Here is a 23,468-nt window from a genome sequence, read left to right on the forward strand (position 1 = left end):
GTATGTAAAGAGAAAAATATTAGTTAAGGCAACTACACTCAGAAGCTGGGGAAATTATAATGGGAAACAAAAAGATGGCATATTTTGGTGCTGTCTTCAGAAGAGGACACAAATAACATACCAAAAATATAGGGTCTCGTGAGAGGTGAGAAGAAATCAGTATTAGGAGAGAAATGGTGTTGGGTAAAATGATGGGAGTAAAGGCCAATAAATTCCTAGGACCCAAAAATCAGCATTCCAAAGTACTTAAGGAAATGACTAAAAATAGAGGAAATAATGGTGGTCACCTTTCAAGATTTTATAAACTCTGGAACAGTTCTCATGGATAGAGAATTTGTAACCCTATTATAATTTAAAAAAGGAAATACAGAGAAATAAGGAAATTGTAGCCCAGTGAGCCTGACATCACTATTAGCAAAAATACTCAAGTCCAGTAGAAAGGATTTAATAGCAGAGCATTTGGAAAACAGTGGCAGGATCAGACAGAATAAGTATGGAATTACAAAAGGGACATCATGTAAAAGCAACATTTAAGAGGCATCTGGATGGGTATATGAATCGGAAGGGTTTGGAGGGATATGGGCCAGGTGCTGGCAGGTGGGACTAGGTTGGGTTGGGATATTTGGTCGGCATGGACGAGTTAGACTGAAGGGTCTGTTTCCGTGGTGTACATCTCTATGACTATGTGAAAGTGCAATTGTAGAGTAATAAGGGGGATGCAGTAGATGTAGTTTACTTGGACTCAGAAAGCTTTCAATACATAATAGATTAGATGTAAACTTAAAGCGCAAAGGATTGAGGGTAGTATACTGATATGAATAGAGAACCAGTTTGCAGAAAGGAAACAAAGAGTAAAAATAAGTAGCTCTTTTTCTGACTGGCAGCCAGTAACTAGTAGGGTCCCATAGGAATCAGTGCTTCAACTTAATCAATTCATAATATATATTAATGATTTTGATGAGGGGACTGAAGGTCATATCTCTCAGCTTGCAGATAATACAAAGCTGGTGGGAGGGTGAACTGTGAGCTTGATGCAGAGATGCCTCAGTGTGATTCGGACAAGTTGACTGAGAGGGGAAATGCATGGCAGATGATGAATAATCTAAATACATTTGTGGTTATCTAATTTAGGAGCAAAAACAGGATGGCAGATTATTGTCTGAAGGACAGAGATTGGGAAAGAGGAAGATGTAACAAGATCTGGGTGTCCTTGTACACTAGTCACTGAAAGTAAACAGGGCAGAAGTGGGTACTGCAGATACCGGAGATTAGAGTCAAGATTAGAGTGGTGCTTGAAACGCACAGCAGGTCAGGGAGCAAGAAGCAAGAAAATCGACAGTTTGGGCAAAAGTCCTTCATTAAGAATGAGGCTGGGAGGTTCTGAGGTTATCTCTCCACCTTCGAGACTCCCAGCCTCATTCCAGGTGAAGGGCTTTTGTCCGAAACGTCAATTTTCTTGCTCCTTAGATGCTTGGCTTAAAGTAAGCAAGCAAGTACAGCAGGTAATGAAGAGATAAATTAATTGTATGTTGGCCTTCATAGCAAGTGGATTCAAGTACAGGAACAGAGATGTCTTGCAGCAATTGTTCGGACTCTTGCTTCGAGTACATGTGAAGCATTCTGAGTATTTTTGAGGGAATGATATCTGAGGAAGGATGTTTTGGCTTCAAACGGAGTGCAAAAAGTTTATCAGACTAATTGCTAGGATTTTGTATGAGGAGAGACTGGAACAGTTAGGATTATACTCACTGGAGTCAAAAAGTGTGGCACTAGAAAAGCGCAGCAGGTCAGGCATCGGCTGAGGAGCAGGAAAGTGAATTTTTCATGCCTGAAACGTCAACTCGCCTGCTCCTCAGATGCTGCCTGACCTGCTGTGCTTTTCCAGCAACACACTTTTCGATTCTAACTCTCCAGCATTTGCAGTCCTCACTTTCTCCTTATAGTCACTGGAGTCTAGATAAATGAGGAGGGCATTATCTCATAGAAACATATAAAATGCAGGAAGAATGTTCCTGATGACTGGGGAGTCCAGAACCAAGGATCACAGTCTAAACATACTTGGTTGGCCAATTAGAACTGAGATGAGGAAAACTTTCTTCACTTGGACAAGGATGAGCCTGTGAAATTTACAGAAAATGGTTGAGGCCAAAATATTGAATGTTCTCAAGGAGGGGTTAAACATAGTTCTTAGGGCTAAAGGGATCAGAGGGTAATGGGAGAAAATGTGAACAGAGTACTGATTTGGATGATCAGCCATGAATAGTGGATTAGTTTCAAAGGGCTGAATAGCCTAGTCTTGAACCTTTTCGTTATGTTCAAGTTTCTCTCCCCAAAATACATGCCGAAAGAATTGTCGTTGTTGCTTGGTGATCATCTGCAAAAGGCTTTCTTACGTGTCTGCTTCCCTCAATACTCAAATTAGGTGTGTCCAACTAATCCTGATCCTACTTCTCAAAAAACACATCTCTGCTGGCCTTTTTCTTTCACTGTTTTGCTTATACAATCTTTGTAGTAACTTTGAACAGATCTAATATTTTAGTAACCTAATTTTGCTTTCTTGTTCAATATTACAAGTCGATTCAAAATAATTGTAGAAACAGTAGAATTATGTCCAAAGATTAGTTAATAATATCAGTTATTTTTGGCACATTTTGGTATCAGTGAAATTATAAGGACTTCCAATGGCTTAATCTGAAATCCAAAATACCGGTGTTCCAATTGTATTTTTTTAAAAATCCATTCCCTTTGCATTGCCGTATTAGTCATTTATATCATTTGAAAAATGTGTCCTTTTTGTACATAGATCAAATTTTATCACAAGTTCATCCTCAGAACTAACTTAGGACCACTTATTTGCAGGTCTTTGAAATTTAAAGTCAGTAGCTAGTCTATAAGACACTTGAACGTTTGGAATTTTTGCTTTTTTACTGCATAAAAGTTGTTTTTAACCAGAGAAAGGGCAACGACGAATGCTTCTATATAAAAAAGGAAAGTATTGTAGATGCTGGAAAAGTAACAAAGTATCAGAGAGTGGGATATCTGGGATGGAGAGAGAAAAAGACAACATTTTTGCGAGTCTGGAATTACACTTTCGAAACTCAGCTTGTTCATGTAATACATCTATCGTGGTCTCAAAAAATTGTTCAGTGAAATTTATTAATACAAAATATCTGCAAAATGAACTTGTATATTATCTCTTAACGTGTTGTGCTATTCTACACAGACACTGCCATTCAGCCAGTTTATAAACGTAGACTTCATAAACTGACCTCTTCGAAATTGGAATCTGCACTTGTGACCAGCCGGTGGGAGTGGGGAAAGAACGAATCACGTGCTCATTCAGCGCGCCGTTGTGGGCGGAGCTTCTCTCCAGTTTGACCGGCCCTTCTTCCCCTGACGATCACATGGTGCAGTCAACGGTGGTGGGCGGGGCTTCTCCTGTCCATTACGTCGTGGCGCAGGGAATGCTGGGAATCGCACAGTCCCGCCAATTTAAAAAAAAACAATTTTTCTGTAGGGGGTCTGGAATGATTTTTGATGCTCTGATTCATATTTCTGTTGGTCGAACTTGTTGACGGTATGGGTAATTATAATGATAATTGATGTATTTGATTAAAAGTGAGTTTTCCCCGATTGACGGAGAATTTACGGCCTTTCGGTTAGTTGACGTGAATTACTGGGGCGGCGAGAACTATTACGGTTAATTTGTGAACTATATACAAGGAAGATCATCCTGAATTTCAGTTAAACCAGCATGAATGTTTTGCTGTAGACTTCAGTTGTTATAGTTTGTGTTTATTACTGGAAGATCATTAACCTTTTTGTTACCTGAGTTCATGATACACCTTTAGTGTTTCCGATGTATAGATCAGTGTCACTGTTTTTTTATCTGTATTCCTACCTCATTGTAGTGAGACAATCAGCTACCAGGATTCTGCTTTCTCCCAGACAACCCACTCGGTCCTATTTTGTTTTTCATCTAAGTGCTGCTCCTTGGTAATATTATCCAAAACATGACTTTGCAGTAAATATGTTAGTTAAACAATTTACATTGTGTCATTTTTATTGTTCTGAAACACATGCTAACTTCTGGAATCTGCATTTGTGCGATTTAACTTGGAATTCAGTTCCTATCAGTGTTTCAAAGTGGTCTCATTGGGTGTATTGTTGCTGTCCCTTCAATTTGCAGTCAATTTGTAAACTGAACTGCTGAGAACTTTTATGGTCCTATGTTGAATGGTTTATTGTGTTTACAATGAAAAATCTCCTGCTTTTGAAAAGCAGTGTAGTGTTGGTGGAATATGAAACTTTTCCATTAAAAATTGTACAATTTTACAATAGACCAGTTTCTATTTCAATCCCAAGTATGCATTTATCTTCTCTGCCAAAGTTGCTTATAAAGTAAGAATATTAAATCAATTTAATTTCCTGGTTTGTAGGTGTAAAAAGCTTTGTGATCGGCTGCTTGCCCTTTGTCGGTTCTCTGGAGATTGCTGACTTAGAGTCTTAGACATGTACAGTGCTCTTTTTTGACTGCATGACGAATCTGGGGCTGCGGGTAGACTCACTGTGGAGCATCCGCAATGCTGAGGAGGTCGTGGATAGCACGTTTAGTGAACTGGTCACACCGCAGGTTAGAATTGCTGAGGGAGACAGTGAATGGGTGACCAAAAGGCAGATAATAAGTAGGAAGGCAGTGCAGATGTCCCCTGCGGTCATCTCCCTCCAAAAGAAGTATACCGTTTTATACAGTTGGAGGAGATGGCTCATCAGGAGAGGGCAGCAATTGTCAAGATCATGGCACTGTGGTGGGCACTGCTGTTCAGAAGGAAAAAGAGTCGTAGGGCCATAGCCATAGGGGATTCTATTGTGAGGGGAGAAGGTATGCGGTTCTGTGGCCAAAAACGGGACTCCTGGATGGTATGTTGCCTCTCAGGTGCTTGAGTCAGGGATGTCACCGATCAGCTGCAGAGCATTCGAAAAGGGGTGGGTGAACAGCCAGTTGTCCTGGTGCATATAGGCACCAATGATATAAGTAGAAAACGAGATGAGGTCCTGAAAGAAGAATTCAGCGAACTAGGAGAGAAGTTAAAGAGGATGACCTCAAAGGTAGTGATCTCGGGATTACTACCAGTGCCATATGCTAGCCAGCGTAGAAATGAAAAAATAGGAAGGATGAACACTTGGCTTGAGAGATGGTGTAGGAGGGAGGGGTTCAGATTTGTTGGACATTGGGACCGGTTCTGGGGAAGGTGGGACTATTACAAAATGGACGGTCTACTTCTGAACCAGACTGGAACCAATGTCTTTGGGGGAGTTTTTGCTACTGCTGTTGGGGAAGTTTTAAACTAATGTGGCAGGGGACTGGGAACCAGAAGAAAAAACAAGTAGGTAGCGAGGTGGAGACTGGAGACTGTAAGCATCATGAAGATAGCATTAATAAAGGAAAGAGTAGGCAAAGAGCAGATGAGTGCAAAAGATCTGGTGGCCTGAAATGCATCTACTTTAATGCAAGGAGTATGGTGTGTAAGGCAGATGAACTTAGGGCTTGGATTGGTGCCTGGGAGTATGGTTGGTTGAAGGAAGGGCAAGGTTGAAGGCAGAGACTTGGTTGAAGGAAGGGCAAGATTGACAACTAAATGTTTCAGGATATCAACGCTTCAGACAGGACAGGGAGGGAAGTAAAAGGGAGGGTGGAGTTGCATTGCTGGTCAGGGACGATATCACAGCTGTGCTAAAGGAGGACACTATGGAGGTCTTGGGTGGTGAGGCATTATGGGTGGAGCTGAGAAATAAGAAGGGTGCAGTTACATTGTTGGGGCTGTATTACCGGCCTCCCAACAGTGAACGTGAGGTAGAAGAATAAATAAGTAAACAGATTATGGAAAGATGTAGAGGCAATAGGGTTGGGACTCTACTCATTGGATTTTAATTTTCCCAACATTGACTGGGATACACTTAGAGGTGTGGATGGGATAGAATTTCCACAGGTGTTCCACAGGGTCAATGTTGGGGCCACTATTGTTTGTGATGTACGTAAAGTGTCCAGGAGAATTTTCTAGAGCAGTATGTCAATAGTCCAATGAGGGAAGGGGCCTATTGGACTTGGTACTGGGGAACGAGCCAGGACAGGTGATAGAAGTTGCGGTGGGGGATTTCTTTGGGAACAGTGACAACAATTATGTAAGTTTTAGAATACTCATAGATACAGATGAGTGGTCCTAAGGGAAGAGTACTAAACAGGGCCAAGGCCAATTATATCAAAATTAGGCAGGAGCTCGGAAATGTAGATTTGACACAGCTATTTCAAGGGAAGTCCACATTTGATATGTGGGAGGCTTTCAAAGATTGGTTAAAGTTAGTGCAGGATAAGCATGTCCTGTTGAAGGCAAAGGATAGGAAGGGCAAGATTCGTGAACCATGGATGACAGGAGAAATTTTACGACGAGCCAAGAAGAAAAGGAAAGCGTACATTAGGTCTAAGCAGCTCAGAACAGAACGGGCTTTGGAGGAATATCGGAAGAGGACAAGTCTGAAACGAAGAATCAAGCGGGCTAAAAGGGGTCATGAAATAGCTTTAGTGAGCAGAATTAAGGAGAATCCCAAAGCATTTTATTCTTATATAAGAAGCAAATGGGTAACTAGAGAAAGGATTGGTCTACTAAAGGATAATGAAGGAGGGCTGTGTGTTGAACCTGAGCAAACGGGTGAGATTCTGAATGATTACTTTGTATCAGTGTTCACTGAGGGGAGGAACATGATGAATGTTGAGATTCGAGATAGAAGTTTGATTAGTCTGGATCTCATGGTAGACTAATGGAGAAAGTGAAGTCACATGGTGTGCAGGGTGTTCTTGCGAGGTGGATAAAGAACTGGTTGAGCAATAGGAGACAGCGAGTAGTATTTGAAGGGAGTTTCCCGAAATGGAGAAAGGTGACCAGTGGTGTTCCACAGGGTCAATGTTGGGGCCACTATTGTTTGTGATGTACGTAAATGATCTGGAAGAGGGCACTGTTTGCAGATGACATGAAGATTGGTGGAGTAGCAGAAAGCGTAAGGGACTGTTAGAGAATACAGGAGGATATAGATAGAGTGGAGAGTTGGGCGGAAAAGTGGCAGATGATTTTCAATCCAGACAAATGTGAGGTGATGCATTTAGGCCAGACTAATTCTGGAGTGAATTATACAATGAATGGAAGAGCCTTGGGAAAAGTTGATTGGCAGAGAGATCTGGGAGTGCAGGTCCATTGTACCCTAAAGTTTGCTGCACAGGTGGATAGAGTGGTCAAGAAGACATATAGTATGCTTGCCCTTATTGGACGGGGTATTGACTATAAGAGCTGGCAAGTCGTTAAAATTGTATAAGACACTTGTTAGGCCGCATTTAGAATACTGTGTACAGTTCTGGTCGCCACATTACCAAAAGGATGTGGATGCTTTGGAGAAGGTGCAGAGAAAGTTTACGAGGGTGTTGCTTGGTATGGAAGGTGCTAGCTATGAAGAGAGGTTGAGTAGGTTCAGTTTGTTTTCATTAGAAAAAAGGAGATGGAGGTTTACAAAATCATGAAGGGTATAGACAGGGTGGATAGAAACGAGCTTTTTCCCAGGGTGAAGGATTCAATAACGAGAGGTCAGGCTTTCAAAGTGAGAGATGGAAAGTTTAAGGGGGATACACGCGGCAAATACTTCACACAGAGGGTGGTGGGCGTTTGGAACGCGTTGCCAGCAGAGGTGGTAGAGGCAGACACGGTGGATTCATTTAAGATGCATCTGGACACATGCATGAGTAGGTGGGGAGCAGAGGGATACAGATGCTTAGGAATTGGGTGACAGGTTTAGACAGTACATTTGAATGGGCTCAGGCTTGGCGAGCCGAAGTGCCTGTTCCTGGGCTGTAAATTATCTTTGTTCTTTAAACAGATCCTTGGGTCCAACTCTTCCCTGCTGACTGGATATCCAAAATTAATCTCGTCCCATTTGCCCACATTTGGCCTATATTCCTCTAAACCCCTCCTGATGATATATCCATTCGGATGCCTTTGTATGACACAATGGTGAACCCTTCTGGTAATTAAACTAAACACCCAGAAAAGCTCACCTCACCTCATGATCTGTTAAAATATGGGTGATGGCAAACTCCCAAATTTTACTATTTAAAGAAAATAATATCAATTTATTCTTTAACTCCAGAAGTGAACATTAAACAACAATAATTACATCAACTTAATTTCAAAACCATATGGTCACCTTCAGAGTCTGTTTTCTTCCAGCTGAAGTTCTCCCTGGGTCGTCTTTCTTTTTACTGTGAATATTTTTCATATGAAAAGGTACCTTTGTTGGAGAATGTTTCCTAATTTCTTGGATCTGTGTTGATGGCAGTTGCTCTGTCTGATTTTCAAAATGCCTGCATTTTTAAATATCCCAGACATCAGATCATCTCATTGAATTTATTGTTTTGCCAACATTGAACCAAACTCGATTGGGTTTTAGTATCCTGGGGCATAATTTAAAAAGGTTAAATTCGAATTGTTATTAAAACAGCTACCAACTCAGGTATCCATTTCACAGCCAAATGTTACATATTTTTAGTTTTCCAAAACACTCTGACACTGCTGTCCACTCGTATCACAGGTACTTGTAAGCTCTCAGTGCAGAACAGTATTCACTCTCTCTAAAAGGTACAGTACATGTCTTCAACTTCATAACACCCTTTAAATGTTTTAATTGTACCAGCCTCTACCACTTCCGCTAGCAGCTCATTCCATACATGCACCGCATTTTGTGTGAAAAAGTTGCTTCTTAGGTTCCTTTTAAATCTTTCCTCTCTCACCCTAAACCAGTGCTCTCTAGTTGTGGACTTCCCAACCCCAGTCAAAAGGCCTTGTTGATTTACCCTATCCATGCCCCTCATGACCTGAGAAATCTCTATAAGGTCACCCCTCAGCTGCCGACACTCCAGGGAAAATAGCCTCAGTCTATTCAGCCTCTCTATAGCTCAAACCCTCCAATTTTGGCAAAAATCTTCTAAATCTTTTCTGAACACTTTCAAATTTCACAACATCCTTCCTATAGGAGGGAGACCAGAATTGCACACAATATTCCAAAAGTGGCCTAACAATGCTCTGTACAGCCACAACATGACCTCCCAATTCCTATATGCAAGGTGTCAATTTTAAACTAATATTTGTCATGGGGAAATCCACACCATACAGATTGGCAGACTTTTATAGTCTAAACATTCCTTAACATCAGTGCTAAGTGCTGTTGTATTGTCCTCTGAATTCTAATCAATAAAGGCCTAACCTGTTTAGCATGTCTTGATATGTCAACCTTGTTATCCAAATGAGAAAGTGTATAAGGTATGAGCAGGTAGAGAAAGAGTTAAGTTTTGGGATTTTGAGAAACCAAGGTTCAGCTAAGCATGACTGGGATCAGATAAGAACTTGCAGTAAACAATGAGGTGCTGGAGGCAAGGGTAGTGGATTAACAAGGTGGAAAAGATTAACAAGGTAGTTTACAAAATGAAGAAGCATTCAGTATGTAAAGTCAGTTGACAAGGTGAAAAGTATTTGTTATGTGAAGCCAGTTAACAAAGTTAAGAACATTCATTGTGTAACAGCAGATGGCTTAATCTTTACTATTGACACTCGCTGATTGTAACAGTCACCGAATAAATGTATGTGTTGCCTTATCGGGATGCTCCTCCCTGCAAATGACTATGTAATTCATTAAGAATCAACTGTTTGAGAGAAGACTGAGAACTTATGTCACTGTGCACATGGGCGATTGTTCTCTCTGCCTCCAGGGCCCGGAGTAAAGATGGAGGTAAAACTCCACTGTGTCTCTGTGTTTTGCTTCGACTGATATGAGGATAGGGAAACTGGATGACAATGCAAGGAATCTGTTTTGAACTACTGTCAATGCCAGTGTACCCTTTCTAAATACTGGGTTTAAAGCGATACACAGTACTCAAGGTGTAGCCTCACAAATAACCTGTACAACCTGTTGTAGTAAAACTTCAACCTAGCAATGAATTTCACCTGATTTCTTCATTATGTGCTGTATTTGCATTAATCTGTTGTGTCTCATGCCTAAGAACATGCAGATTCCTCTGTCTTATACTTTTTGAAGTTATTCCTGCCATTTAAGTAATAGTCTGCCTTTTGAGTGTCCTTACCGAAGTATATGACTTCTTGCTTGCCCATATTGAACGAAATCTTGGTAGGTGGAGATTAATCATTCAACTATCTGTATCCCCTTGTCTTTGTGTCCTCATCAAAACATGCCCTCCCACTTATTTTTATTGGCAGCAAATGTGGATGTATTTCACACTGCCCCATCCTCCAAGTTATTCATATAGATTATAAGTAATTGAGGCCCTGAGGATTGATTCTTGTGGCATTCCACTAGTAATGTCTTTCTATTGTAAAAAAAATCCATTAATCTCTGGTCCCTCACGTTTGTGCATGAAGCAATTCTCAATTCATGCTAACACATTGCTCCCAGTACTGTGAGCTCCTATATTGTCCAATAACTTTGATGTGGCACCAATCCAAATACATTATTTCTTCAAGTTCTCCTTTATAAGACCATAAGACCATAAGACATAGGAGTGGAAGTAAGGCCATTCGGCCCATCAAGTCCACTCCGCCATTCAATCATGGCTGATGCGCATTTCAGCTCCACTTACCAGCGTTCTCCCCGTAGCCCTTAATTCCTCGAGACAACAAGAATCTATCAATCTCGGCCTTGAAGACATTTAGCGTCCCGGCTTCCACTGCACTCCGTGGCAATGAATTCCACAGGCCCACCACTCTCTGGCTGAAGAAATGCCTCCGCATTTCTGTTCTGAAATGACCCCCTCTAATTCTAAGGCTGTGTCCACGGGTCCTAGTCTCCTCGTTTAACTGAAACAATTTCCTAGCATCCACCTTTTCCAAGCGATGTATTATTTTGTACGTCTCTATTAAGTCTCCCCTTAATCTTCTAAACTCCAACGAATACAATCCCAGTATCCTCAGCCGTTCCTCATATGTTAGACCTGTCATTCCAGGGATCATCCGTGTGAATCTCCGCTGGACACGTTCCAGTGCCAGTATGTCCTTCCTGAGGTGTGGGGACCAAAACTGGACACAGTACTCCAAATGGGGCCTAACCAGAGCTTTATAAAGTCTTAGTAGTACATCTCTGCTTTTATATTCCAACCCTCTTGAGATAAGAGACAACATTGCATTCGCTTTCTTAATCACGGACTCAACCTGCATGTTTACCTTTAGAGAATCCTGGACTAGCACTCCCAGATCCCTTTGTGCTTTGGCTTTATTAATTTTCTCACCATTTAGAAAGTAGTCTATGCTTTTATTCTTTTTGCCAAAGTGCAAGACCTCGCACTTGCTCACGTTAAATTCCATCAGCCATTTCCTGGACCACTCTCCCAACCTGTCAAGATCCTTCTGTAGCCTCCCCACTTCCTCAGTACTACCTGCCTGTCCACCTAACTTCGTATCATCGGCAAACTTCGCTAGAATGCCCCCGGTTCCCTCATCCAAATCGTTAATATATAATGCGAACAGCTGTGGCCCCAGCACCGAACCCTGCGGGACACCGCTCGTCACCGGCTGCCATTCTGAAAAAGAACCTTTTATCCCAACTCTCTGCCTTCTGTTAGACAGCCAATCCTCAATCCATCCCAGCAGCTCACCTCGAACACCATGGGCCCTCACCTTGCTCAGCAGCCTCCCGTGTGGCACCTTATCAAAGGCCTTTTGAAAGTCTAGATAGACCACATCCACTGGGTTTCCCTGGTCTAACCTACTTGTTACCTCTTCAAAAAATTCCAACAGGTTTGTCAGGCATGACTTCCCTTTACTAAATCCATGTTGACTTGTTCTAATCAGACTCTGCTCTTCCAAGAATTTAGAAACCTCATCCTTAATGATGGATTCTAGAATTTTACCAACAACCGAGGTTAAGCTGATTGGCCTATAATTTTCCATCTTTTGCCTTGATCCTTTCTTGAACAAGGGGGTTACAACAGCCATCTTCCAATCATCCGGGACCTTTCCTGACTCCAGTGACTCTTGAAAGATCTCAACCAATGCCTCTGCTATTTCCTCAGCCACCTCTCTCAGAACTCTAGGGTGTATCCCATCGGGGCCAGGAGATTTATCAATTTTAAGACTTTTTAACTTTTCTAGCACTATCTCTTTCGTAATGGCAACCATACTCAACTCAGCCCCGTGACACCCTTTAATTTTTGGGATATTACTCATGTCTTCCACTGTGAAGACTGACGCAAAGTACTTGTTAAGTTCTCCTGCTATTTCCTTATCTCCCATCACTAGGCTTCCTGCATCAGTTTGAAGTGGCCCAATGTCTACTTTTGCCTGTCGTTTGTTTCTTATGTACTGAAAGAAACTTTTACTATTATTTCTAATATTACTGGCTAGCCTACCTTCATATTTGATCCTCTCCTTTCTTATTACACTCTTTGTTATCCTCTGTTTGCTTTTGTATCCCTCCCAATCTTCTGATTTCCCACTGTTCTTAGCCACTTTATAGGATCTCTCTTATCAGTTCTGTTTGTTGAATCCTCAAGAAGCTGTAGCAAATTTGTCAAACATGGTTTTCCTTTCACAAAACCATGTTGACTGTTTGTGCTAAGCCTTCTTAAATATCCTGCTTTTTCTTCCTGAATAATTATTTTCCCAATGGTAGATGTTAGACTGACTGACCTGTATTTTTCCTAACATGATTTCCCTAACCCAAATTCTCTTTCATTACCCCCCCACCATAAATGAAACTCTATTATGGTGCTTTTGTGAGTTCACATATCCTGCTTGTAGCCTGTGCCCTTGTCCATACCAGGAGCAAGAAGCTCATACCGTTGGACAAGGGCACTGGCTGAGGTTGCTCCTAAGGTCAATTCTCGATCCCAATACCTGCCTCACTGGTGGGCTCACCATCCTGACCCTGACCATAGACCAGATTTGATTAATGTAAGGCATGTGGCTGTATTCTAATATATGCTGATATTCTTCTTCTTCCCCCTACCACCAACTGCCCCAGTTATGTCACGCCTTGGATTCCAGCTCATTATCTCTGAGATAACACTTGCTGCAGATGTTATCACCATCGATCTGAACAGGGTGTACCAGCTCTCCCATGCTGCTTTTGTAATACTTCCTATTGAAGAACTGATGAAGAGTCAGCAAACTCAAAACGTTACCTCTGCCTTTTTTCCCCCACAGATGCCGACACATTTGCTGAGTTTTGGCAGCAGTTTCTATTTTTTGCCTACCAATCACCTGCCCTTGTGACTGCACGCTTTGGTTCTGACAGATAGAAACATGTTAAAGGCACTTTGTGCTGCCAATTTTTTATCTCCCACAGCCATTGCTTTTCTCATGCACATTTGTTCTTCTAGTGTGCTTCACAGTAACGTTGACTTGCTGCACACACCTCTCTGTCTGCTTCACAATGAAATGGCTCTAATTAAAATCACAAATGACATCTTGTGACACTGATCATGATGCGTTATCCTTGCATGACCCTCTCTGCCATCTTTGTATTTGTTGCAAACCATCAGTTCTCAGAGTGATATTGACTGAGCAAAAAATAGGCAAGTGGGATATAATGTTGGAAATTGTGATATTGTTCATTTTGGAAGGGAGAATAAAGAACAGTATTGTGTAAGTGGAGAAAACTGCAGAAAGCTGCAACATAAAGAGACTTGGGTGTAATTGTACATGAAATACAGAAAGCTGGCAGGTGGAATCAGCAGGTACTTGGAAGGTTAATGCATTATTGGCTGTTGTTTCAAGGGGTTTGGAGTATAAGAGTAGGGAAAACTTACTGCAACTGTACAAGATGCAAGTGAGATCACATCTTGAATATTGTGAGCAGTTTTGGTCCCTCTATTTATTAGAGGAAGTTCAGAAGAGATGTACAGGATGATCCCTGGTATGGAGGGATTTAGCAAAGGCTAAACAGGTTTTGAGACTCTATTTGCTGGGGTTTAGAAGAATGAGAGGTGATGTCATTGAAGCATACAGAATTCTTAAGCGTCTTGACAGGACAAATGCTGAGAGGATGTTTCCCCCTGTGGGAGAGTCTGGGACATCATCTCAGAATAAAGAAGTGCCATATTAAGACTGAGGTGGGGAATTTATTCTCTTAGAGATTTATGACCCTTTTGAACTCCTTGCCAAAGAAAGATGTGGGGCAGAATCCTTGTGTATACTTAAGGCTGAGATAGATTCTTGATCAGTAGGGGAATCAAGGGTCACTGGGCAAAGGAAGGAATATGGACAGGAGGAATGGTGGATCAGCCCTGATCCTACTGAATAGTGGAGCCGGCTTGAAGGCTGAGCAGCTTACTACTGTTCCTGTTTCTTTTTATCTTAACCTTGCTGCTGAAGCCCTTAACTTTTCTTTTGTCTTATGTGAACTTAACTATTCCAAAGCTTTTCTCAGCAGCCTCCCAGCCAATAGGATACAAAAGTTTCAGTTCATCCAGAAAGGTCTAGCCTGCGCAAAATATATTTGCTTCTATATCATTTTTCTGTTTCAGTTCATGACTTAATTATTGATTAAACCTTTGGACACTAGTTCATTCTTTGCACTGTTCATTTCTTTTCTAATTACATCTCTGAAATGCCTAGAGATGATTTCTGTAGTAAAGGTGATATAAAATGCAAGTTTTTGCTTGACATAACAAATGTAGGAAACCAATTGCAGTGTTATCAAAACATAAATGTCTCTGGCTCGTTTACATTTTACCTACTTCTGTTTATGAAATTAAATCGAACTTAGTTGGAAAAATCAATTATTTATCTTGGTGTAATGTTAAAGAAACTTAACAAAATACAATTAGCTGTTTCTGATTTTTTCTTTGTATTTTTGATTATAGTAATCATTCAAGATGTGGAATGATATTGAACTTCTGACAAATGATGATACAGGCAGTGGCCGGTTAAACATTGAGGCCAGAAAAGAGAGTGGTACAGCACTGTATCAAGTGGATACTATAGTTAAAATATCCTCTTCGACAACGGTAAGATTTTATATTTATGCGGCACTGTCTGGTGGGATGGATAGTGATGAGAAAATAGTAAAGCTGCAATGCTTTGCAATGTTCCAAATGCTTTGTAGTTATTACTTCTGTTCAAGTCAAAAGGTGTGGTACTGGAAAAGTACAGCAGGTCAGGCAGCATCTGAGGAACAGGGAGTTGACTTTTCGGATATAAGCCCTTCATCAGGAAGAGCTGATGCCTGAAGTGGCAACTGTCCTCCTCAGATAAATAGAGATAATAGACAATACGTGCAGGAGTAGGCCATTCAGCCCTTCGAGCCTGCACCGTCATTCAATATGATCATGGCTGATCATTCCTAATCAATATCCTGTTCCTGCCTTATTCTCCATAACCCTTGATTCCACTATCTTTGAGAGCTGTATCCCACTCTTTCTTAAATGAATCCAGAGACTGGGCCTCCACTGCCCTCTAGGGCAGAGCATTCCACACAGCCACCACTCTCTGGTTGAAGAAGTTTCTCCTCATCTCTGTCCTAAATGGTCTACCCCGTATTTTTAAGCTGTGTCCTCTGGTTCGGCACCCACCCTTCAGCGGAAACATGTTTCCTGCTGCCAGAGTGTCCAATCCTTTCATAATCTTATACACAGCTGCCTGACCTGCTGTGCTTTATCAGTGCCACATTTTTTGACTCTGACTTTCCGGCATCAGCAGTCTTCACTTTCTCTCTTTACTCATTGCTTATTACTTTTCTATTAAAAACAGAAAACCATTTCAGTTATGATAGCCTCTTGTGTCTCCATTTGTCAGTAATTCGGTAAATTCTTGGAGAGTGTGTGCCTGAGTGACATCACTGGTTGAATGAGCAATGGTAATTTGGTTTGCTGCAATGTTTTAATTTTCACTTAAAATCCTGACAGACTGAATTTCACCAAAAACTGGCTAAGTGTCAATTTTGGAAAGTTTAATGGAGAGTTTCTCTTAGGCCCTAGTCAGTTTTCTTGTGTTGCCTTCTCGCACTTGCCTAATTATCTGTGCACCATAGCCCTATGGCACCCTGCCTGTAGTACTCACCACAGATAGAAGTACTGACCATTGTTAACACCTCCTGGATACCTGGCACAGGTGGTACCTTTGAAGCCCAATCATTCACCTGATCAATTGTTGCAGCTTGCACCTTCCCTGAATGGTTATTTTCATTTGCCTTGGACATGTTGGACAGAGAGTGATTGGCAGTCCACTTCGCTGACAGGGACCTGAACGTTGTGCTGGATCGGAGTTAAGTGTACTCATTGCCAGTGGAGTGTGCCCCAAGATGTCAGTGATTGGAGATGCAGAGGAGCAAGTGGAGTCACTCTGTTACCATTCTGACTTTTTTGTTGGGAATTGTCAAGTTTGTATTTAACAGGTGGAAGAATGAAACAGACTGATATGCTTGAAAAGACTGATGTTAAGAAGGAGGATGTGCTGAAAATTTTGAAAATCATAATGATAGATAAATCTCCTGGGCCAGAAGGAATATACCCTAGGTTATTATAGGATGTGAGGGAAGAGATTGTTGTGCCTTTAGCGATGATTTTTACGTCCTCACTATCCACTGGAGTTGTGCCAGATGATTTGAGTTTGGCAAATGTTATTCACTTGTTCAAGAAAGGGAAAAGGGATAATTCTGGGAATTACAGACCAGTCAGTCTCACATCTGTGGTCGGATAAAGTATTGGAGAGAATTCTGAGAACCAGGACTTATGATTACTTGGAAAACCATAGCTTGATTAGAGGTAGTTAGCATAGCTTTGTGGGGGGCAGGTCATGCCTCACAATCCTTATTGAATTCTTTGAAGATGTGACAAAACATATTTGTGAAGATAGAAGATGTGGTGTACCTGGATTTTAGCAAGATATTTGATAAAGTTCCCCATGGCAGGTTCGTTTAGAAAGGAAGGAAGTATGGGATATGGGGAAATCTGGCTGTCTGGTTACTGAATTGGCTGGCCCATAGAAGACAGAGGGTGGTGGTGGATGGAAAGTATTCAACCTGGAGTTCGGTGACCAGTGATGTTCCGCAGGGATCAGTTCTGGGATCTCTGCTTTTTGTGATTTTTATAAAAATTTAAGAATTTTTTTTTGAGTGAGGAATTGGAAGGGTGAGTTAGTAAGTTTGCCGATAACACAAACGTTGGTGGAGTGGTAGGTAATGTGGAGGGCTGTTGTCGGTTGCAACAAGACATTGACAGGATGTAGAACTGGGTTAATAAGTGGCAGATGAAGTTCAATTTAGAAAAGTGTGAAGTGATTCACTTGAAAGGTCAAATTTGAATGCAGAATACAGGGTTAAAGGCAGGATTCTTGGCAGTGTGAGGAACAGAGGGATTTTGGGCTCCATCTCCATAGGTCCCTCAAAGATGCCATCCAAGTTGATAGGGTTGTTAAGAAAGCATATGGTGTGTTGGCTTTCATTAGCAGGGGGATTGAGCTTAAGAGCTGCGAGCTTATGCTGCAGCTGTATGGAGCCCTGGTTAGACCACATTTGGAATATTGTGGTCAGTTGTGGTCGTCTCATTATAGGAAGGATGTCGATGCTTTAGAGAGGGTGCAGAGGAGATTTACCAGGATGTTGCCTGGATTTGAGGGCATTTCTTAGGAAGAGTGGTTGAGTGAGCTTGGGCTTTGCACACTGAAGTGAAGAAGGAAGACAGGTGACTTGTTAGAGCTATATAAGGTGATGAGAGGCATATATAGAGTAGATAGTCAGAGACTTTTCCCCAGGGCAGAAATGGCTTTCACGAGGGGGCATAATTTTAAGGTGATTGGAGGAAGGTTTAGGGGAGAAGTCAGAACTAGGTTCTTTACTGCCAGCAGTGATAGTAGAGTCAGATACATTAGGGACATTTAAGAGACTTCTTGGATAGGCACATGGAAGTTAGTATAATGAAGGGAATGTAGGTTAGACGGATCTTAGAGTAGGAATAAAGGTCTGCACAACATTGAGGGCCGAAAGACCTGAACTGTTCTATGTTCTAATAGGAAACTGATTATCAATAAAGTGAGATGATACAGCAATGAGGATGTTCATGAATAGAAATTGACCTCTTCCCGCTCGCTAGTGAGAATCTTGTGCTGCCATTCAACAGTTGGTTGGAAAATGGTGCCTTTTCCTCTTGATGGTGAGGAATTTCCTCACTGAACATCTAATGTGATTTGTACAAATTTTTTGCAATGCCCAAATTATTCAGGGGCTTAGAAGATTCCACCTTATGTGTTTTAATTATATCTGGAAATACAATCATTAATGGAAATCCACAGATTAAATAATTCAATTTAAAGCTCAGAATCAAATTGGGAGTAAATTCATTGAGTGCTGTTTAACGAAGATGTAGACTAAGTCCACTGTAGTTAGGAAATTTACGATTCACCTCCAACAAATGTCTGTTGGTACGTTTTAAAATTCCAAATTTTCTGCTTGTTCAGTGTTTCTTTTTAAGCAGTGGATCAGATACTTTCTCATTTGCTGGCTTTAATGTCAAATGAACATGATACTGCATTTTGAAGTATCATTACTATTTAATTATTTAAACTTTACTAATTTTAAAAGCTACTGTAAAGAATTGTTATTGCTTTTTGTCATTTAGATAACAGTCAGTCCCAAGCTTCATGCGTTTTGCAGCTCTGATGGTTGTGTGGTTGTTGTGGACCACTCAGTCTTGCTTTTGGACCAAATTTGTCAATCAGTACTGTTGCAGCTCCAGTTTGGTGAGTATTGTTAGCTATTTTGGCTTTTTTAAAATCTTGCAAATGTTCAATAGAGATTTAGGGAAGTAGATATTCAGAACAACTATCAGCAGGAGTAACTGTGAGGACCAGACTAAAATAGTACTATAAAGCTATAATGATAATTTTTTAGATTTGGTAACATTCCTCAGAAGTCCCACTAATTTTTCAGCCCGAGCGTGTACTATTTTGTATTGTGAGTGTCAAGTGACACTCTCGACTTGCGTTTAGATAGCATCTTTAGTAGTAAAATGCCCAAAGGTGCTTCATGCAAATGCTATGAGGCAAATGTTTAATATTGAACCATATAAGGCAGGTGACCAAATATTTACCCAAAGAGTTTTCAGCAGCATCTTAAAGGGGGAAAATTAGGCTAGATGGGGAGAGGCTTAGGGAGAAAATTCTTGATCAGAAAAGCAGAAATTTCAATTTCTGAAGAGCTGCTTCATTTGCCTTGTTACAGGAGCATATAACATAATACTCTACTTTCCTACTCATCTTAGTTTCTGTTCTGTTTGTGACTGCTTAAATTTCTGTTGGTTGATTTTTATTTTGTTTAATCTGTTATAGACACTGATGTGGATGTTGTAGCACTTTGTCAGGAAGGTCAATTTCTGATGGTTGGAGAAAGAAATGGAAATCTTCATTTGCTACATGTAAAGTCCAGACAGACACTCTTAACCAACGTAAGTTGATGTTATGTAGTTGTAAATAATTAAGTGGTCATTTGACCAAGCATCCCAAATTGAAAGGTTATCTTTGTAAGGTGGGTAATAGTTTGAGGCTTTCAAGATTCTTAAATTCTTGAGATGGCAAAGTAATTTGACTGTTTTATTTGTGTGTCATATTATGCTTGGTCTTGACATCTTTAGTTTAGTTTGACTTATTTTATGACTTATTTTAATAAATGTTTGCTAATTATTTTAGTAAGCATGAAATGAACCATTTAATAATTCCTTAGCAATAAAAGGGTAAATGATCATTATTTTTAAAATTATCATTAATTTATTTATTTACATGTTTACACAAGTGTACCATATACAACATTTAATTCCCCAAAAAAGTATTTGTTTACAATTTCTTGTCTCTTTTTGAAGTCATTGATGAAACACTCTTCAAAGGGAAAGACCTACCTGAGCCTTACCTTGGAGAAAGAAGCCCCTCATTCAGGTACTTTTTTTAAAAATTGCTATTGTCCAGAAGTAAGCTCATGAAAGGAACTTTATTGTTAAGTTTATTTTCCCTTGAGAAGTTGAAGAGGAAGTATTGCATTACATGACAGCTGAGCTTTGTGTTCATTTTGTCTAGTCAAGATTTAATTGAATGTTTAGAATCTAATTGTGAACTTGGAGAGAACAACTAATTCTAAAGAGCTACAGACCATTACTTGATTTGTTATTAGGTTTAAAATAAACTCACTTTCTGATTTTAATATGTATCTGGTTGAGATCAGCCAGGTTCTCTTGCATGTGTGAATAAATTGGTGAATTACAAAACATTGCAAAGGTGATCAGTTAAAAATTTACATATGCAATTGATCATTTTTTTGGCTCAGCAATATTATGTTTTCCTGTAACCCCTATGATCAGGGGTTTATCTTTATTGCCCAATGTCTATTTATTCAAGAGCATCATCAAGGAGGTGTATCTACAAATTCTGTTGTTGTGTAATTCGGGTATAGTAATATTTATCATGCTTTAGAGAATCACTGTTGCACTTGATGAATTGTTGCTTTATAAATACTTTTAATCAACATGTTTGGACATGTGATGACACAGGTGGGATTTCAACCCAAACTTTCTAGCCCAAAGATAAGGACACTGTTACTTATCACAAGAATCATCAATTTAAAGCTTCCTTTGAATTGGTGCCCATTGGTCGATCTAACTGATGGAATGCACAAGTTCAATGTTAATCCTTTGCTCTGTACTTTTGGATAGAGAGCCAAGGATTCAGTTTTCCAAATTTAATCATATTTATTTGCATAACTTAAATAATCTGTTTAACATGCACGTCAAGGTCCCTTTCTTTCTCTGTTTTAAAGCGTTACTTATTTGAGGTGCACTTCCTTTATTTTTCTTGCTTCCAAATGCATTTTTCATGTTTATTACTCTGTCCAATCTGAGGCCTATTTATATCCTCCAATTGATCTTGTCAAATTTACCACAGATTTTAATTAAAGATTGTCAACATATTTTGACATTGTTCCTTCGATTCACAATTCACATCATTTAAGTTTGATAATTGATGCTCAAGAGTAAATAAAACTCAAGCCCCAGTAACCCTCTCTCATACACAAGATCTCTCTCATATACTCACACATATAAGTTTGTGGGGTGAATTTGTACTTGCAGAATTACATCTTATTTTGCTCAAAACCTGCATGAATCCCTGCAAGATTCTGCATGTCTGTTTTTAGATTAGAATCAGTCTGAACATTGTGGCACAGAGAGTCTCACAAAGGGTACCTCACACCTTAAATACATTATCTGGGCAGACATGATACCAATTGTTAAAGTTCACTTGAGAATGTAACTTTAAAAAAGTTCTGCGATTTTCATATGAAAGAACTGAAACTAACCTGTTCATTCGAAAGATGAGAGACTTAACAAACAATCCAGGTCTTTTTGAATGTATGAATTCAGTTATATCATACCTGTAAACTTTTGCTAGAAATTCTGTATCTTACGATCTTATACTCCACAACCACCTGATGAAGGAGCAGTGCTCCGAAAGCTAGTGCCTCCAAATAAACCTGTTGGACTACAACCTGGTGTGATCTTTTAACTTAGCAAACTCCAGTGAATCTCCATTCACCACACATCTCCACTATGATAGACTTTGTTTCCACTAACCTTTTACATTCTTTCTTGCAACATCTTGTCTGGTTGACCACATTCCCTTTAAATTCATTTATAACTAACTTAACTCTCTTAGATGTTACTTTTTCAAATGGTTTTTGAAAAATCCACCTAAACCACATTTGCTTAGTCTATCCTCTGTTATATACAAAGTTTGCTCACTGCAACTTGCCTTTTCAATCTCTGCATGAACTGGACTTAATTAGCTCTTGTTTCTGCAAGTATTTCAGTTGAAACAAATGTGCTGAATGACCTCTTTTTGTGCTAGTACCTTCCTATAATTCTGTGTTGTTTAATTTCAAACCACGTTCCACACTTCAGTATTTCATTAACGGCTGAAGTAAGACTAACTGATTTATAATTTATTTCATTTTCACCTTTTGTTTTGAAAAAGGACATTTGATTCAACACTTTCAAGTCCTTGAGCACCTTATTTTTCCTTTCTAGTTGAGGTCTGTAAAATGATGATCTGTGCTGCAATTATTATTTTCCTTGACTCTCTTCTGAGTACTTGGTGTGATCTATCTGTGATGTATCTGTTTTGAGTTCTAAAGTTTTATAATAACATTTATCTTTGAATAATGGTAACATTCTTTAAGGTGATTCTGAAGCTTTGATTTATTTTTTGTGAACACTAAGGTTTTAAAGCTTGACTCCCCCATCTCTTAGCTTTACCTCCACTGTGCTTTTCTCTTACCACAGAAGTACCAATATAAAATTCTTCCACTGTTCTTCAATATATTTAATTTAAGCCATTACAAGTAATCTCTTTTTTAATGATAATCTTCCAAACATGTATTATTTTTTCTGATGACAGACAAGATATTGCTGGATACTCCATTACTTTGGAGTATTAAGATCAGTGATACAATTTTTTCTAGTAATTAAATGTACTTAGTCTCCAAATGACAATCACTCCCTTTCTTAAAACAGAACTGTGACCTAAAAGAAAATTACTACCTTTGTTTGGGTAAAAACTTACAAGTCCTGTCAATTCTTGGTTTTTGAACATCACAATTTTTGTGACTCCATAATTGGCTATGCTTTCAGGTGACTAGTTCTGAAAATCCGTCCGTAAATCTCAGCGTATTTCTTCCATTATTCTGTTCTTTTAAGAAACTCTTGGAAACCTGTGTTTATGACGAAGATTTTGTTTACTTGTCCGAAGAATTTTTTGAATGGCACTGTGCAAAATTTATTATGATCACTACATAATAACTGAAAGAACTACAGATGCTGTAAATCAGTAACAAAAGCAGAAATTACTGGAAAAGCTCAGCAGGTTTGGCTACATCTGTGGAGAGAAATCAGAGTTCATGTTTCGGGTCAAGTGATTCTTCCTCAGAACAGTTAACTGATTTCTCCACAGATGCTGCCTGACCTGCTGAGCTTTTCCAGCAATTTCTGTTTTTGTTTCAGATTATAATCATTGCTACTGTGAGGCACATTGAGTTACTTTACTTTTGTAAATCGCAGTATAAACGCAATCTATTGTACTTGTATGAATTTACTTTCGGATTAAGATTTTTAAAAATTCTGCTCTGAATGCAATTTATGTTAATTTGTTCTATTTTTCTCTTTTACTTCTCTCTTGCTTTATGTTGTACTTCAGTCTTACAAGCTGCAGAGATAGGAAATAGCCATTTGTTTTTTTTCCTTAGTTGATCTTTTTCTTCCTTTCTTGGCTTGCTTCAGTTAAGCAGGCAGTAATCATTTTTTGTAGCTGGTGATTAACTGCTTGGAGGAGTGGAGTTATAAATTTCTGTCCAGGGTGATGTTCTTGTGCTTTGCAATGATGTTTCAAAGC

At 39.7% G+C, this 23,468-nt stretch overlaps 1 protein-coding gene across 2 annotated transcripts in view; it reads left to right on the plus strand.

Moving 5' to 3' along the window:
- The first annotated feature begins 3,477 nt into the window (after positions 1–3,477).
- The window catches only part of kntc1 (kinetochore associated 1), a 152,042-nt gene continuing 132,051 nt past the window's right edge, over positions 3,478–23,468 (plus strand). For both annotated transcript variants that reach the window (XR_015761265.1, XM_043715770.2), the window contains exons 1-5: positions 3,478–3,577; positions 14,912–15,055; positions 18,662–18,782; positions 19,371–19,486; positions 19,898–19,970. Coding sequence is in view for 1 of the 2 variants with exons in the window: in XM_043715770.2 (XP_043571705.2) it covers positions 14,924–15,055; positions 18,662–18,782; positions 19,371–19,486; positions 19,898–19,970 (442 nt within the window). In the remaining variant the exon portion in view is untranslated. The remainder of the gene's footprint in view (positions 3,578–14,911; positions 15,056–18,661; positions 18,783–19,370; positions 19,487–19,897; positions 19,971–23,468) is intronic.

This window comes from Chiloscyllium plagiosum, unplaced genomic scaffold, assembly GCF_037043375.1.
Source record: "Chiloscyllium plagiosum isolate Xiang-an unplaced genomic scaffold, Cpla_swu_hap1 HiC_scaffold_24, whole genome shotgun sequence".
Lineage (NCBI taxonomy): Eukaryota > Metazoa > Chordata > Chondrichthyes > Orectolobiformes > Hemiscylliidae > Chiloscyllium > Chiloscyllium plagiosum.